Here is a 15625-nt window from a genome sequence, read left to right as displayed (position 1 = left end):
AGTGTCTAACAAACAGCTATATAAAAAAAAAAAAAAAACAAAAACAATCCAACTCCGTTTTGTTGATGACCTTGCAGAGCTCCAAGGGAAGAAGGCACCCTGCGCCTCCACACCAAAGCTTTCGGAAGGGCAGCGCCTGAGCAGTTTGACCTTTGGGTGCTTCTTGTCCCGAGCAAAGAGTCCTCCTCGCGTAGTAAGATCTGAGGAAATGAGCAAGACGGCGTCGAAAGAGCCCGAGTTCACGGAAGGGAAATGCGGAGAAGGTACTCAGGAACTATAGCAATCTACCTCAGCATTTTCCAAAAAGCAGAAGCATCATTCCCTAAGATTGTTCAGAGCTTACCTTGGGTTTCCTCAACACCCCAGTGCCTCACGGGAGTAGTTAATACGAGCCAGAGCCACACAGCACCGAGCTTCCTGATCTAGTTATCGCGAGACTTATATAGTTTTTTGTTTTGTTTTGTTTTGTTTTTGTTTTTTTGGCCAAGGGCACAAAGAAGAAGCTGATTTCCCCCCTGCCACCCCCGCCATCTTAATGCTTTTTTTCTTTCGCACAGCAAGTGGAAAGGATATATTCAAAATGTAAAAGTTTATAATCTTATTAACTACAAGGTCCACCTTTTAGCCCAGTTTCAGATGAGAACTCTGAATTTGTATTCACAGCTTCCGGAAAATATTTAAAAATGACCTACTATTAAACATGAAATTAACACAGGCCTCCCAGACACATAAAAGAAATGAATACTTGGTGGGGGGGGTGGGGGGGCGGGGGTGGTGGTGTGCTTTAATAACTACTTTGATTCTTTATTACTTTGGAGAGGAAAACACTGCCTAGATAACCCGGCCCTGGCCCTGTGTGAAGATTTCTACTCTTCCATTTTCCTAGCCTACCTCTAAATTTTGCCTAGTGGTGCAGCTGTCAGCTACAATGTCTGTCAAAAACACAGCCTGGCTGTGACACCCCAAGGCCGATCCTTTTTTGTTGACTTCTTCCCAAAGTTCTAGGAGGCCACAGTGGACTCTAGTTTTCTTCCAACGCACTAGAAAAGTGACAACGCGGAAGCTTGCCCCTCGCCTTGGTTTTGACATCCTGGGAAACACTGCGGCTTTTCCAGTGGGAAGGCTGCCTTGATACCTGCTTCTTAATGTTACTCCCCTCTTTTCATCTCCCCTCACTGTCTAGCAGTCAGCTGAGTATTGCTGAGGTCACCCGCACCAAAGCTCTGGCTCACTTGGAAATGCAACCAGTACCTGCTCTAAAGCTGGAGGCCATGTTTGGTCGGCCCCTCATGCCTGGGCTGTGCGGGTCACATTTGTGTTCTCATAGTTCCTTTCCTGTTCAATCTGAAGTTTCAAGTGATTATTTATGAAGCTGCTGGAGCATTACATTTCTTTCTTTCTTACCTTCCTTCTTCTTTCCTTCTTTCTTTCTTCTCCTCTTCCTTCTCCTCCTCCTCTTTCTTCTTTTTAGTTTTTTTGAGACAGGGTTTCTCTGTTTAGCCTTGGCTCTCCTGGACTTGCTTTTGTAGACCAGGCTGGCCTCGGACTCATAGCGATCCGCCTGCCTCTGCCTCCTAAGTGCTAGGATGAAAGGCGTGCGCCACCATGCCCGGCTTTGCATTACATTTCTCATGGTGCTAACAAAAGAATCCAGGTCGAAAGTCATTTAAAGAGGTTATTCTGAGTATTAAATCACACGTTGTAGTTAAGCAGAGAGCGGAGGAAAGCCGCTCCTGTGATTTTGCACATTCCACGTGTTGAAGGGTAAACACAGTTTGATTCTTAAATCATGGCTCCGTGCTTAGGTCAGGCTCGCATTATGATGACTGTGAAGGGTTGCCATTTTCTTTGCTTCTAAATTGGAATCAATGGCGTTCATTTTTTGGTGGCTTCTTCCTTTGATAGTAAAGCGCACCCCGCTTCACACTCTGCTCCTTTTCTCTTTAGATTGTTGACAACTTTCATTCCCCAACATACTCATTTGTTAAAAAAAAAAAAAAAAGTTTACTCCTGTTACAATTACATGGAAGCACAAGGTTTTTTTTGCTTATATCAGTCCTGCATTTTTCAAACGTGCTTAAGAAGGCGTAAGCTGACCTCATTCACGCGAAACTGCCGGTCTCTGCAGTGTAGTTGCGTCAGGCAGCGCAATGCACACTTACGGCGTAGTTACGTAACGGTTTCATTGTTAAGGGCAACCTGCCAATGTCATGTATCTTCCTCTAGAGATGGAAATTGCAGAGAAGCGTGCTGATAACCAAGGCCGAGAGAACGGCAGAAGCCAGGGAGAGTTGCAGGAGACCTCTCGCTGCTCAGAACAGAACCGGAAAACGAGAGCAAGCTTTGGAACGGACGGTGGTACATCCCAGAATTCCGGGGTTCCAGTAAGTGACTGGAGTTCTGACGAGGAAGATGGAAGCAAGGGCAGATCCAAGCCCAGGTGCACTTCCACCCTTTCCAGCCACACGTCCGAGGAGGGCGTGCCGTGTGGCAGGATGGGCAGCGAAGCTTATCTCACTGCCTCGGATGACAGTAGTTCTATATTCGAAGAAGAGACTTTCGGCGTTACCAGGCCAGAGCACAAGACGCTGTATTCTTGGCAGCAGAAGGCTCCGTGGAAAGCTCAGAATAGCCTTGCAAAGGGGAATTCTCAGTCGGGAGGAAAAGAGCAAGACAGTTCCTCAGATGAACTGAATAAAAAATTTCAGTCCCAGAGACTGGATTATTCATCCTCATCAAGCGAGGCCAACACCCCAAGCCCTATTTTAACCCCAGCTTTAACCCCCAAACACCCTAACTCACTCCCTGGGAAAGGAACACAGTTAGTGCCTTCAGCATATCTGCCACCCCCAACGCTAAGGATCCCCAATGTTTTCAGTATAAGCGTGGCGCTCACCAAAAGGCACCTGAGCCAGCCACAGTTATGTTCGGACCGGATGTTTGGCACCAACAGGAACGCCATAAGCATGATCCGGCCACTGAGACCTCAGGAAACAGATCTTGATGTGGTTGACGGCGACAGCACGGACGTTGTGGAGCCCATGGACACGGGCTGCGAGGATGGGTTATTTTCCTATGACTCCCTGGATCCTCCGTTTGCAGATGACCAGGAGAACAGTGAGCCCACAAAGAAGGCCTCGGGCAGCAAACCGCCTACTCCTCCTCTGCACCGATTTCCCTCTTGGGTAATTACATGGCTGTGCACAGTGCACACACAGGGGCCTTCTCTCAGCCCTCAGTCTCAGCCTTCGTACCCCCTGTTGCTTTTCAAACCCAGCATTGTTCTAACAACTTCCAGTTTTCAGAATATGATGTCCCCTTTTCTTCCCCAACTGTGCTCTGAACAATTGAGAAACAAGACAAGTGGAAATTCAAAGTATGACTTCATTCACAGATAAGAGAATTGGGCGGGGGGAGGGAGGCGATGAGCTTTTCAATATTAGAATTTGGAAGATTTGTTCACTCAGGCCCAAGCTGGACCCTGAGCATTCTGGCTTCCTCCTGGGGGAAGCAAGGCTAGTTAGTGCCTTCAGCATACCTGCCACCCCTAAAGCTAAGGATCCCCAATGTTTTCAGTATAAGCGTAGCACTCACCAAAAAGGCACCCGAGCCAGCCGCAGTTCGGACTGCATGTTTGGCACCAGCAGGAGTGCCCTGTTGGTGTTGTCATAAGTGAGGCCCTTTTAACACACCCAATATAAAGACGCTTGTTTCCTGTGGGAGCTAGGAAAGGAGAGAGGGAAGGTGCTGGGCTGGGAGAGCCAAGGAAGTGACAGAGTGGGGGTAGGGAGTAGGAGTACTCAGTGACTGGAGGCCCCACGACCCAGAAGGAGACTTGAGGGGTGAGGGAGAGGCGTTCTGTAACTGATGCTTTTGCAGCACCCTGAGACTCTGTAGGTCCTGGTCGCAGCTTTGCTGTTTACTTGGTTAAGACAGCTTTCGCTTTACTTGCCATGGCTCATACACCCCTTACCTCAGCTAAAGTGCCTTCCTGCTAGCCCAGAAGGGACCTGTTTTCTATGCAAGCATTGGCTGTGACTACAAAGCCTGCCCGTCAACTGTTGATACTTCTTAGGAATGAATATCTATCTACACTGCTTGATTTTTTTTTTTTTTTTTTAAAGAAAAACCTATCCTAATGGGAGGGCGAGCATGCCGTGGTGCACATGTGGAGGCCAGAGGACAGCGTGCAGGAGCTGGCACTCTATTGTACCACGTAGGTCCCTAGGATCAAACTCAGCTTGTCACACTTAGCTACAAGCTCCTTTGGCCACTGAGCCATCTCATTCGCCCCGAGATTCTATAGTTAAAGTTAAGTGAATTGGTCTGTTTTGTAGACTTATGTTTTCCTTTCCATATTGGCACAATTTAACCTCTCGCTTCAAAAGAAACTCTCCTGGGTTGCCAGGTGTCTTGGGTGTGGGAGCCATGTTCTTGTCCTGTGGCTATTTTTTTTTTAGTGGCCACTGTCACTGTAAGCAGCTTGCAACAGCCATGGCTTCCCTAATATAAAATCAGACTTAAGAGATGTGTCTGCTTTTTATTTATTTTCACGAGGACATTTTTCCTTTTGGTATCCACATGAAACAGCCTCTTGTTTATTGCTAAATTCTACATGGCACAAAAAAAGAAAAAAAAAAAAAAATAGAAGCAAATGGCATGTGGATCTCCGGAATTCTAGTTATGCCACCCTAAGGCTTCTTTTGTTATGTTGAAGACTTTCAAAGATTGATGTTAAGCTTTCAAGTTCATTTTATTTAGCAATTTTACCTTTTCCTTCCCTTTGTCTTTCCAAGCTATTTGGTCCTGGAAAAGTAGTATTGCTTCTCAAACTTTCTAATGTACTGACACGGGCAAAAGTTCATAGGCATTTGCAGGTGCCCAGGAGATGCTCTAGCTAGCTCAGTCAGCGATGCTAACTCAAAGCAAGCCTCCCCTGGTTGAATTGGAGTACCAGGCACAAGGTAATAGTCACTGTGATTCAGAAATACCTCTGATGGCCCGCTCTTTATAAGTGACCTGGTTTGGCTCAGCTTCCTGCTCGATCCCAAGCTCACATAGACGCCAGCTGCCTCGGACCTCCTGCTTAGAGTTACGCTCTGTGTGTGAACCCTGCACATGCAGAGAAAACACAGCTTGTCCATTCTGTTTGGCCCTCGCCCCCATCATCAATGACCTCGCGCCAGTTGCTGTGGCCACTGGCCATCCTAATAGAAGAACATGGCATCAGTTGTTCTGGTCCAGGCAACTGTGTTCAAGTTTAGACCTTTTATAAAAAGCACAGCGCAGTGAATTAGGTCCTGTGGAGCACTGGGCTCCTTTTCCTTGTTAGCTAGCAATGCTGTCCTTACCGCACCCATCAGAGAGCTTTCTTGGAGAAGAGAAGGAAACCTAATAAACTACTTTTGGAACAAGATAATAATTCTAACATAATTCTCAGACCCGTTTATTATTTGACCCGAAGTCTATTTTATTTTACTGAAATGTACATTGGAATAAGAAGGCAGTAATATTTAATGCTCTGCTGTGCTTCTGAATACAATTTTTTCCTTTTCTTTTTTTTTTCTAACCATGGTAAGACATATTAAAGAAGTTACCTGTGTGTCATCAGTGACTAAGCAGGTTTTGGCTTCATGCTACAGCTGCTCACGTTTCCCCTTTAGCCACGTGCAGACTGTTAGAGCGTTAACGATGGTGTTTATCTGCTGTCAGCGATTGGGAGTGATCTTCCTCAGGCTTGTTCTTGTATTGTCTATACAAGATACCAAGCCGAAGTCTAGGAACAGAGATAAAGGATGGACTAACTAAGGAATGGGAGGAATCTCTACAAGTTTTTCACAATGGCGTGTTTTATTGGTACTGATGCATTTTCTGATAACTAGAATTTTGTACTCTAGTGGATGTTATCTGAAGAGCAAATGAAAAAATAATTATGTTCCGTGCAATCATTTCTTGGCTGTAAGTACCTGGTTCAATCTCTCTTTTATTACTAGGAAAGCAGAATATATGCTGTAGCCAAATCAGGCATCCGAATGTCTGAGGCCTTCAATATGGAGAATGCTAATAAAAGTAAGTGCTCTGCATGTTGTGGTGCGGGTGAGCCAAGGAGGGATGCAGCTGCAGAGAGGCAGGGGATGTGATTCAGAGCAACCAGTTACGGAAGCAGAGGATAGGATGATGGTCACCGGGCCTGGGAAATTGGGGAAGGGGAAATGCTGTTTAACAGGTTTAATATTTCAGATGAAAAAGTTCCAGAAGTCTGTTTTACAAGAAAATAATCTCTGCCCTAGCAAATTATGCACTTAAAATGGTTAAAACGGTAAATTTTACTGCTTATGACTTCTTTAAAAATGATGTAATAAAGGATATTTTAAACTATATGATTTTATATTGCTGTTTCACTAGACAAGATGTTCCCTAAATGTCTAATGTTACTGGAATAATGGAATTATGTAAGTGTTTGGGAAATGGTTGCGGATTTGCTCTAAAACTGATATTCATTGTATTTAGGATAAAGGCACAAAGACATTCAGTCATGACACAGAAAGTGCTTTACTATGTTTTTATCACTCCCAAAAAGTAGAAAGACTTGGGCATCTATCCATTTAAAGCTACAAAAATTATAAAAATATTGGTTTCTATACCATTTTTCCCTCCTTCCTTCAAAAAATATTATAGAAACAGTCATTCCCACTATAAAAATAAATAAGGCCAACACTTGGTAGGTGGAGGGAGGAGGATCTAACACTTGGTAGGTGGAGGCAGGAGGATCTAGAGCTAAAGGCTAACCTCAGCTATATAGTGGGTTCAAGGGCTAGCCTGGGTTACATGAGAACCTGTCTCAAAAACTTAAGGCAAAAAAAAAAAAAAAAAAAAAAAAAAAAAATCACCTAAGTGTCTAGAATAAGAAAAGAAAAACGTCTGTGGGTTTTTCCCATGTCCTACCTGTCTTCCATTTGGTTCATCTGGAGAGGCAACACTGACGATTTTAGTCATCTTCTGTTCTTAATATTCAGGGAAGTATATTCTAACCTATCAACATTGGAGTCTTCTGTCAGGGCTTAAGAATGACAGAAGAGACAGGGCTCAGAGAGCATCTTCAGCCAGTGGTCGTTTCTGCCTAGCTCTGCACAGCTAAGCATAGTGGAGAGGCCAAAGAGGTAACAGCATGGAGTCTAGTTGGGGAGCTGGCACGTGTGAGGAAAATAATGTCCCACCAGAAACAGTGTTTGTAGGTGGGTATGGTGCCTCTAACCCCAGCCGTCAGGAGGTGTAGGCAGGAGGATCGCTGCTAGTTTGATGCTAGCCTAGGTTTTGCAGTAAGACTCCATCACCAATAGACAGAAATCAGAAAGTGTAGGTGTGAATCTGGAAACACCATAACTCATAAAGCGGAATAATACTAATAGTCACCTGTTGATCTGATTTCTCTTTAATATAGATTCATAAGAAATAGAGTGGTGTGCTAGTTGGAAGGCTTTTCTTTCTTTCTTCTTTTTTTTTTTTTTTTTTTTTCTTTTTTTTTTTAAAGATTTATTTATTTATTATTATGTATACAGTGCTCCGCCTGCATGTACTCCTGCAAGCCAGAAGAGGGCACCATATCGCATTACAGATGGTTATGAGCCACCATGTGGTTGCTGGGAATTGAACTCAGAATTTTTGGAAGAGCAGGCGGTGCTCTTAACCACAGAGCCATCTCTCCAGCCCCCGGAAGGCTTTTCTTTAATGTTGTTTTTTGTTTGTTTGTTTCAGATTCTGCAAACATACTTTCCTACTCTGCATCAGGCCTTTATACGTCTCTGATATACAAGAATATGACAGCCCCGGTGTACACAGCGCTGAAGGGGGTAATAATGAGTGTGCTTCTTGCTGTTTGACATATGGTTCTCTTCAAGATGCTCAAGGAAACTTCCTTCAAGCTCCAGATTCCACTCCTAACATTTTACATTAGATTTCAAAGTTCACATTGATAAATCATAAAAAAAAAAGAAGAGACGGAAAGCCTGGAGAAGATGATTACGATGTCTTTCTCCTCACCCCCCCCCCCCATCCCCTGGCCTTAGCGCATTATTCATGATGCAATGGAAACTCCGAATTTAGAAAGGTCTTTGTGTTTCTGCCAGGGTCCCTTCTTTGCCAGAAGAAGCTAATTAAAACAAGGACAGTCAGATATGAACAATCTTATGATTTCAGGAATCTTTTATAATTGACAAATTCCTAGCTAATTAGAGCCTAAGGTTTTGAAGACGATTTTCATGATGTCAAAATACGCTATTATCTTGCTTTAAAAAAAAAAAAAAAAAATGTAACTGTGGCCGCTTTCTGTAAAGGGCGGCGACTTTAGAGGTGGATACAGGGGGCGCTGTTCTGCTTTTCTTTAGAAGGCAACACAAATAAGTAGCAGCCCTTTCCTGGACGATTCTTCTGGTTCAGAGGAAGAGGACAGCTCTAGGTCCAGCTCCAGGACGTCGGAGTCAGACACACGCAGCCGCAGTGGGCCCAGCAGCCCCAGAGCCATGAAGCGAGGTGAGGGGAAAGTGCATGCGCAGGAGTCAGCGCCAGCACGTTCTGAATATTGATTCAGGACTTGCATCAACAGTAGGCTTTCTAAAAATACAGTCTCCAAAGCCACAGTGAAATGTGTGTTAGCCTAGGACTGAGCCATCTATATTCTAGTGGTAATTTCCTACTTATTCTCTGAGTTTTCACACAAAGCAGTCTTTCATCATCATCCTAATTAACAATGTTGTTGTTAGTGGTAGTATATTATATTATTATAAAAAGAAGTAATTGGCCAAGGTTAAGTTTCTTTTTTATACATAACCTTGTGGCCTGTTGACTAATTTGTGGCAAAGACTATTGTAAAATGTCAGAAAACACACCTACAATTTGTGTCGGTTAATCTGATAGTAACGTGGAAGATAGCTTCATCTTTACTTTGTGCCTACACATAACTTTTAATAATTTTAAAAAAGTTATATGTGTGCATGTGTGTTTACTACACTCATGTGAAACTCAGAGGACAACCTCACTGCTGCCTCCCACTTTGAGACATGTTATCTTATCATCCAGGCCGGCTAGCTGGCCCACGAGCTCTAGGATCCTCGTGTCTCCGTGTCCCATCTTGTGCTGGAGTTACAGATGCTCATGTCCGGTTTCGTGTGTACTGAGGGGCTCTGAACTCAGGCTGTTGTGCTCTACCGTGGTTCTCTGTGGCCACTCAGGTTATGTCACATAGTTGCTGAGAATACAGCTGCCCTGTTCTTCCTAGTAGCTGACAGGCTACTCTTTTATGTCTTTGATCTCATTCCCTCCTTTCTCTTCCCTGACTCAAGGCTGGCCTCGCCCGCCCTCTTGCTTACATTTTTTTTTTTTAATTGCCGACTTTGTTTTGAGACAGCGTCTCTTGTAGCCTAGACTAATCTTGAGCTTGCTCTCTAGCCCAAATTTGCTTTACACCGCCTATCCTCTGGTGCGCACCTCTGGAGTGCTAGGCTTATTCATGCGTGTGCACCGTTGTTCCTGACTCCCAAGCTGCCTCATCACTCCGCTCCAACATGGCCTCCTGGTGGGCTCCACGGTTCAGACTATGGTGCTCGCCCTTCTTCAGTCCCGTATGCTTTAGTCGGCTCCGCATTTCATTTTCTTGCACTTGCTACTGCCGGGCATCTGTTTCCCCTCGTTAGGCTCTGTGCCAAGAGGACTCATTGTTTCTTTCCTTATATGCCGCGGCCGCAGCACCTCCGACAGGGCCTGGCACATCAGCCCTGTGCTTGGGATCCGAGCTTTGCCCTCCAAAATCACCACTGCCTAACTATTTTACTTTGCATAAATTCTGCCATCTCTGGGTCTTTCACTCCTTATGAGGACACGAACCAGGGTGATCTCTGAGGATCCTAATGTCTGGTGTCTGTGTCATGCAACTGTTGTTTGAACAAGTAAGCAAAGGCTAGTATTTTATAGGCTGGGCATTATCGCGTGCCCTTTAGTAAACACTTTTTTTTTTTTTTTAATGCATGATGGCCTAAGTTCATGACTTCGCTTAGTAGTTATACATCTCCAGTTGTATGTATCATCTGTATATGGCTTGTAACTCACAAGACACTTTCTAGAACATCAACTGAATTAGTGTGAAAATGTCCCATCAGGTCTTACTTCATAGTTGTTGGCAGATGAACTAGTATGTTTGTGTCCTTGAGACTTACTGCTTATCTTTAGTGAAGGATTTTTTAAAAGCCAATAGGCTGGTTAAAAGTTTACTGGACTTTCATAAAAATACTGTTGAGGTTCAACATCTGTTTGTCTATGTATCAACATAAAAATATACACACAAACAAATCTTTACTAAAAGATGCACCAGTAAACCTTCATAGTATTTTGTATATGTGAGAAAACTCACAGTTCCAATCATACCAAAATGTTACTAGTGTTCTTTTGACTTTCTTGGAAATTTGGGTGACAGTCTCAACCCCCCCGCACTGGAAGTCTCTATGGCCAGAGGAGTGGGCATAAATCTTGTGAAGGGCGGTTTCTGATGGAGGAGTCAGTGCCGTCCACAGGAGGACTCACGGCTGCCGTTGGCCCACACCTGTATGAAATATTGACTCCGCGTACATCTTTGTTTTCCTAGGCGTGTCTGACTCCTCAGTTGCGTCTGAAAGCGATTATGCCATTCCTCCTGACGCCTATTGCACCGACGCAGAGTGCTCGCAACCAGAGCAGAAACTCCCCAAAACCTGCTCGTCCTCCAGCGAAAACGGGAAAAATGTAAACGTTGGATCCAGCTTTGAAAAAAAATTAATGTATCTGCTAGTTTTTCCCAGAAGGAAACAAAAATCCCACTTTCCTCAAATGTTTTCTTTTCATTAGGAACCACTAGAAAAATCTGGCTATCTGCTAAAAATGAGCGGGAGAGTCAAGACATGGAAGCGGAGGTGGTTTGTCCTCAAAGGTGGAGAATTGCTTTACTACAAGTCTCCAGTGAGTGGGAGGTGCTCGCCGTTGAGTCCCGAATTCCTCACACTGTAAAGCAGACTCCCAGATGGTTTCTTACCCTGTAATAAAGAATTAATTATGGGGCCTGGAGAGATGGTTCATGCTGGCTGCTCTTGCAGAGAGGGTCCTAGTTCCAGTCCTGGCACCCACATGGCAGGCTCATGCCTGTCTGTTTGTAACTCCAGTCCCAGGGCATCTGACGGCCTCTCTGGCTGGTACAGGCTTTACATGCATACACGGAAGACATACAAGCAAGCAAAACATCCATACCCATAAAATAAAAATAAAGGTTAAAAATTAATCATGTATTAATGATACAAAACATTTCCTGTAATTCCTGCTATAGCTGCTAATCTCTCTGTGTTTGCTTTTCCTCCTTTTGTACAGAGCGATGTAATTCGGAAGCCCCAGGGCCACATTGAACTTAGTGCATCCTGCAGTATTTTAAGGGGAGATAACAAGCAAACAGTTCAGGTACACGTCTTTTGAGTTCGCTATTCTTTTGGCACCATGAAAACCAATTCTCAACTGAGGTTTGGTTGTGTGTTACCCTCTTCCTTCATTTTTAGAATCAGTTTGACGCTCAAAGGAATATAATAACCCAAGGCTTTAGTTAAGGCTGCACTGCGAGCTAAGCATGGTTGTTTCCCAATGCTACCCTGCACCTTTCTCCCCTGTGGCCTTAATCTCCTGGGCTCTTCAGCTTTTCAAATATCCAGGTGTTTTAGTGCGAGGTTATCCAATAAACGAGTTTCTGGGATGTTTGTGACACAAGATGCTATTGAATTCAAGAATGTTTGTACTTGAATATAGAATTGGACAGTGGCAATTAGTTCTCCCAGGAACTTCAAAGAGGGAAAGCTATGGGTGAGCAGAGGCACTGTCCCTGCCAAGTGTCATCAAATTTTCTAGCAAAGTTCGCGGTTGATGCTGTCAGTGAGCTGGGACGCCTGAGGTTAAGACAGATGAATAGGGAGGGCGCCAAAGCAGAGCACGGCTCGAGAATTGGCTGCGAAGTCCCGAACCATTTGGGTAATTGTCAACACAGATAATTTAAAATACTGTGACCTCCTCTTGGTCAGTGGTCACGTGTACCACCAGGAATTGGTGTTGAATTCCTCTCATTTGTTTCTAATTCACTCTCTCACTTCTCTCTGTGAAAACCCCTTCTTGTTCTGTGGGCTTCGGCCTTGTTTGTCATCACCTCCAGTCTGTCTCTTTGTTTCAGCAGCCTAGATCCTATCACCCTGAGGGGGAGAAACTCAAAGTATGACAAAGATACAAAACCACAGCCCTAGAGTTAATAGTGCGAGCAGTATCAGACCCACATGAAAAGGATTTTCAACTCAGTGGTTGTCATTCTCACAGAGTGGCTAAAGAATTCTGCATTTCCCCGGGAACAGAGATCCCTGTCAGGAATGATGCTTGACCTGGCAAGGGCTACGTCCTCACTAGTGCCTCTCCTGTTGTTCCTTACCTTGTTCTAGCTGACCACAGAGAAACACACGTACTATCTGACTGCAGATTCTCCCAATATATTGGAAGAATGGATTAAGGTGTTACAAAATGTTCTGCGAGTACAAGCTGCCAACCCTCTTTGCCTGCAGCCGGAGGGCAAACCAACAGCAAAGGGATTGCTCACCAAGGTAGGACTGTGTGTGCATAGCAGCATCCGAGGCAGCTCTTTTGTAAGTTCCCAGCATCACAAATAGGAGGGCTCAGATAATATGTGCATTTAATATTTTGGGGGTGGGTGGGAAGTGTGTTTTTAAGTATAATGCCCAGGTAAACCTATGGAGATGAAAAAAAAAAAAAAAAAAGATAAAATTGGCCACAGACAAAAATATAAATAAAAGAATTTGAAAAGGTAATTGAAAGGTGTGAAACCCAGTTAATACCCTTAATATGTAATATGCTTGGGCTGGCAAGATAGCTCAACAGATAGAGTGCTTGCTGCCTGAATTTGATCCCTAAAACCCACTTATTGTAAGGAGATAACTGGTTCCCACCAATTCTTCTGCCCTTGATATTCATGCTGTGACACACACACACACACATCACATTAAATAAATAATGGAGTGAAAAATATTTAACAAGCCTTTTCTAATCAGTAGCTAACGAATGGGTACCAAAAAGCCATAGGACAAACAGTGGACAAGCAGTAGATACAGTACAACCAAGAAGAAGCAGAAGAGATCAGCAAGGAGAGCAGAGACCAGTTTGCTGTCTCTTAGATTTTTTAGCACACAAATTGGTTTAATGGATATAATGTTTACAATTTGCTCAAAGGAAAGACTTTTATTTTGAAACTTGGTATTAGAATAAACTAAATTTGCTAGAGTGTTACTCTGGAAGACAGTTTACGTGTGTGTGTGTGTGTGTGTGTGTGTGTGTGTTTATGTGCATGTATGTGCATGTGTGTGTATATGTGTGTATGTGTGTGTGCGCATGTATGAGTGTGTGTATATGTGTGTATGTGTGTGTGTGTGTGTTTGTGAGCTAGAAGTTCATGCCAAGGGTCTTCCTCAATCACTCTCCACCTTGTTTGTTTGTTTGTTTGTTTGTTTCTCTCACAGCCTGGAGCTGACAGATTTTGCCAGACAGGCTGGCCAGCAAACTTTGGGGATCTTCCTGTCTCTGTCTCCCTAGTACTAGCACAGGCAAATATGCCTGCCCTAGCGTTTCCCACGTGTTGTAAGGGATTGAATTCAGATTCTCATGCTTGCTGGGGCAAGCACTTTACTGAATGAGTCATCTCTGTCCTGTTTTTTCTTTTTTTAAATTTTTGTAAAATACTCTTTTGCCATGCAAACACTTAATTGTTGAGAACTTCCTGGCATTGTGGAAAATACACTTTTAAAAATGAACACAATGCCATTAAGTCAGGTCCAGTGATATGTGCGTTAAAAAATGCCACAATGAAGCCCATATGTTATGTGCTGTCTAAATTTTTAATTTAAAAACCAACTAGAAAATAATAGCATGCCTTTAATCCCAGCACTTGAGAAGGCAGTGGCAGGTGAATCTCCTAAGTTTGAGGCCAGCATGGTCTACAGAGCAAATTCTAGGACACCCCGAGCTACACAGAGAAACCTTGTCTTGAAAAAAAAAAAAAAAGAATAGCAAACCGTCTATTCTTCAGATAGCTTCCTATCCTACTGAGAAAGAAGAGGTCATAAGCTTATTTATAATAACATGGGAAAAGTACAGTCAGTGATGTATCAGAAAGCCCTGGTGAAACAACTTGGGGTGTTGGAGTGATAACTTCTCAGAGCTTTGTCTCCGTTGAGCACCGGAGGGGAGACACATAGTTATAGCAACTGGCAGTGGGCAGAGAAGCCACCCCATGGGGCGAGGCACACACATGAGGTGTGATGCAGCAGAGCTCCCTGGGCTGGCAACATTTGGCGAGGACACCAGAGAGCTCTCACTTGTTTGTCTTACGGCAGGTTAAGTGCTTTGGGCTTCGTGAAGGATGTCCAGAGCCCCTCAGGGTTTGTAATGGGGACGTGGACATATGGATGCTGTTAACAGCTTGCTCTGCCGGAGAAGATGAATTTGCAGGAGGCACGCTAGAAAGTCTAAGATCGGCTGATGCTGTGGCTCTCATGGCCATGAGGCTCTGAACTGTTAAGGGAAATGAGGAAAGAGGGTGCGTTTAAGTGGCGGCTGGTAGGAAAACCAGTTTGTTTGGAGTCGGGTGAGGCAGTAGACAAGGTTTTTATTTTAAGTGTCCAGATGACAGCTCGGCTGGATATGAACACTCATGAGAGAGGAGCAGCTTTCGGCAGATGGACAGGCTGTTTGGGAACAGACTGGTGTTTTGAGTTCTGTATAGACATCTTACCTAAAAAGCATCCTGAGCTAGCAAGATGACTCAGCAGGTGAAGCTGCTTCCAATCTCTGGAACTCAGGTAAAGGTGACAATGACCTCACAGAGCTGTCCTCTGACCTCCACATGCGCATCATGGCTAGTACCCTCCCTCCCTCCCTCTCTCTCTCTCACACACACACACACACATGCACACACACACACAAACACACAAATAACAACTAACTAAAACAAAGCCTAGCAGACATCAGAGGACAGTCTGCATTGGATGAGAGAACTGGCTGAGAAAGGGCGTGGGGACTCGGCATCATCTAAGTGACTGTTAGAACAATGAAAATGAGAGAAATCACCCAGAAAAAAAGGATAATGTAGATTTTTCAGAGTACAGGATGGAGAATGGAACACTCCAAAATGTGGGGATGTACAGGCATGGGTGGAAAATCCCGAGAGTCTGTCCCGGAGCGAGGGTTGGGTCTTAGGGTCCTGCTTGCCGCGCTTGGGGAAAAGAGGACATTGTGGTGGGAGGCACGTGGAGGGTGTGAGTTTACAGGGCTGTCTATACACTCCAGTACTCTTCAGCTGCGGGGCGTGGAGCGTGGGGCTGGGGGAGGTCAGACATGGAGTCAAAAGAGGACGAGGAAGACTTGTACCCTGTATTTATGAGCCGAGGGAAGAAGCCAGGAGACCTGGAAGATTAAGATCCAGAAGTGAGTGGGTGGGAATCGGGAAAGGCAGGACGGAAGGGCTGGCCTGGTAGGAAGTGGGGAGGGGTGTGGATGACATCTGCATTTGAGG

General features: G+C 44.4%; 1 protein-coding gene across 1 annotated transcript in view; it reads left to right on the top strand.

The window, feature by feature from the left end:
• Nucleotides 1–15625, top strand: part of Plekhh2 (pleckstrin homology, MyTH4 and FERM domain containing H2) — an 85716-nt gene that overhangs the window by 33644 nt on the left and 36447 nt on the right. Inside the window, 9 exon segments of the mRNA XM_051161158.1 lie at nt 78–263; nt 2227–3185; nt 5994–6069; nt 7756–7850; nt 8385–8529; nt 10634–10770; nt 10873–10983; nt 11386–11472; nt 12486–12644. Of these exon segments, the coding sequence (XP_051017115.1) occupies nt 78–263; nt 2227–3185; nt 5994–6069; nt 7756–7850; nt 8385–8529; nt 10634–10770; nt 10873–10983; nt 11386–11472; nt 12486–12644 (1955 nt within the window).

The sequence above is a fragment of the Acomys russatus genome, chromosome 1 (assembly GCF_903995435.1).
Source record: "Acomys russatus chromosome 1, mAcoRus1.1, whole genome shotgun sequence".
NCBI lineage: Eukaryota > Metazoa > Chordata > Mammalia > Rodentia > Muridae > Acomys > Acomys russatus.
Note: the sequence above shows the minus strand (reverse complement) of the source record. Positions and strands in the feature narration are given on the sequence as shown.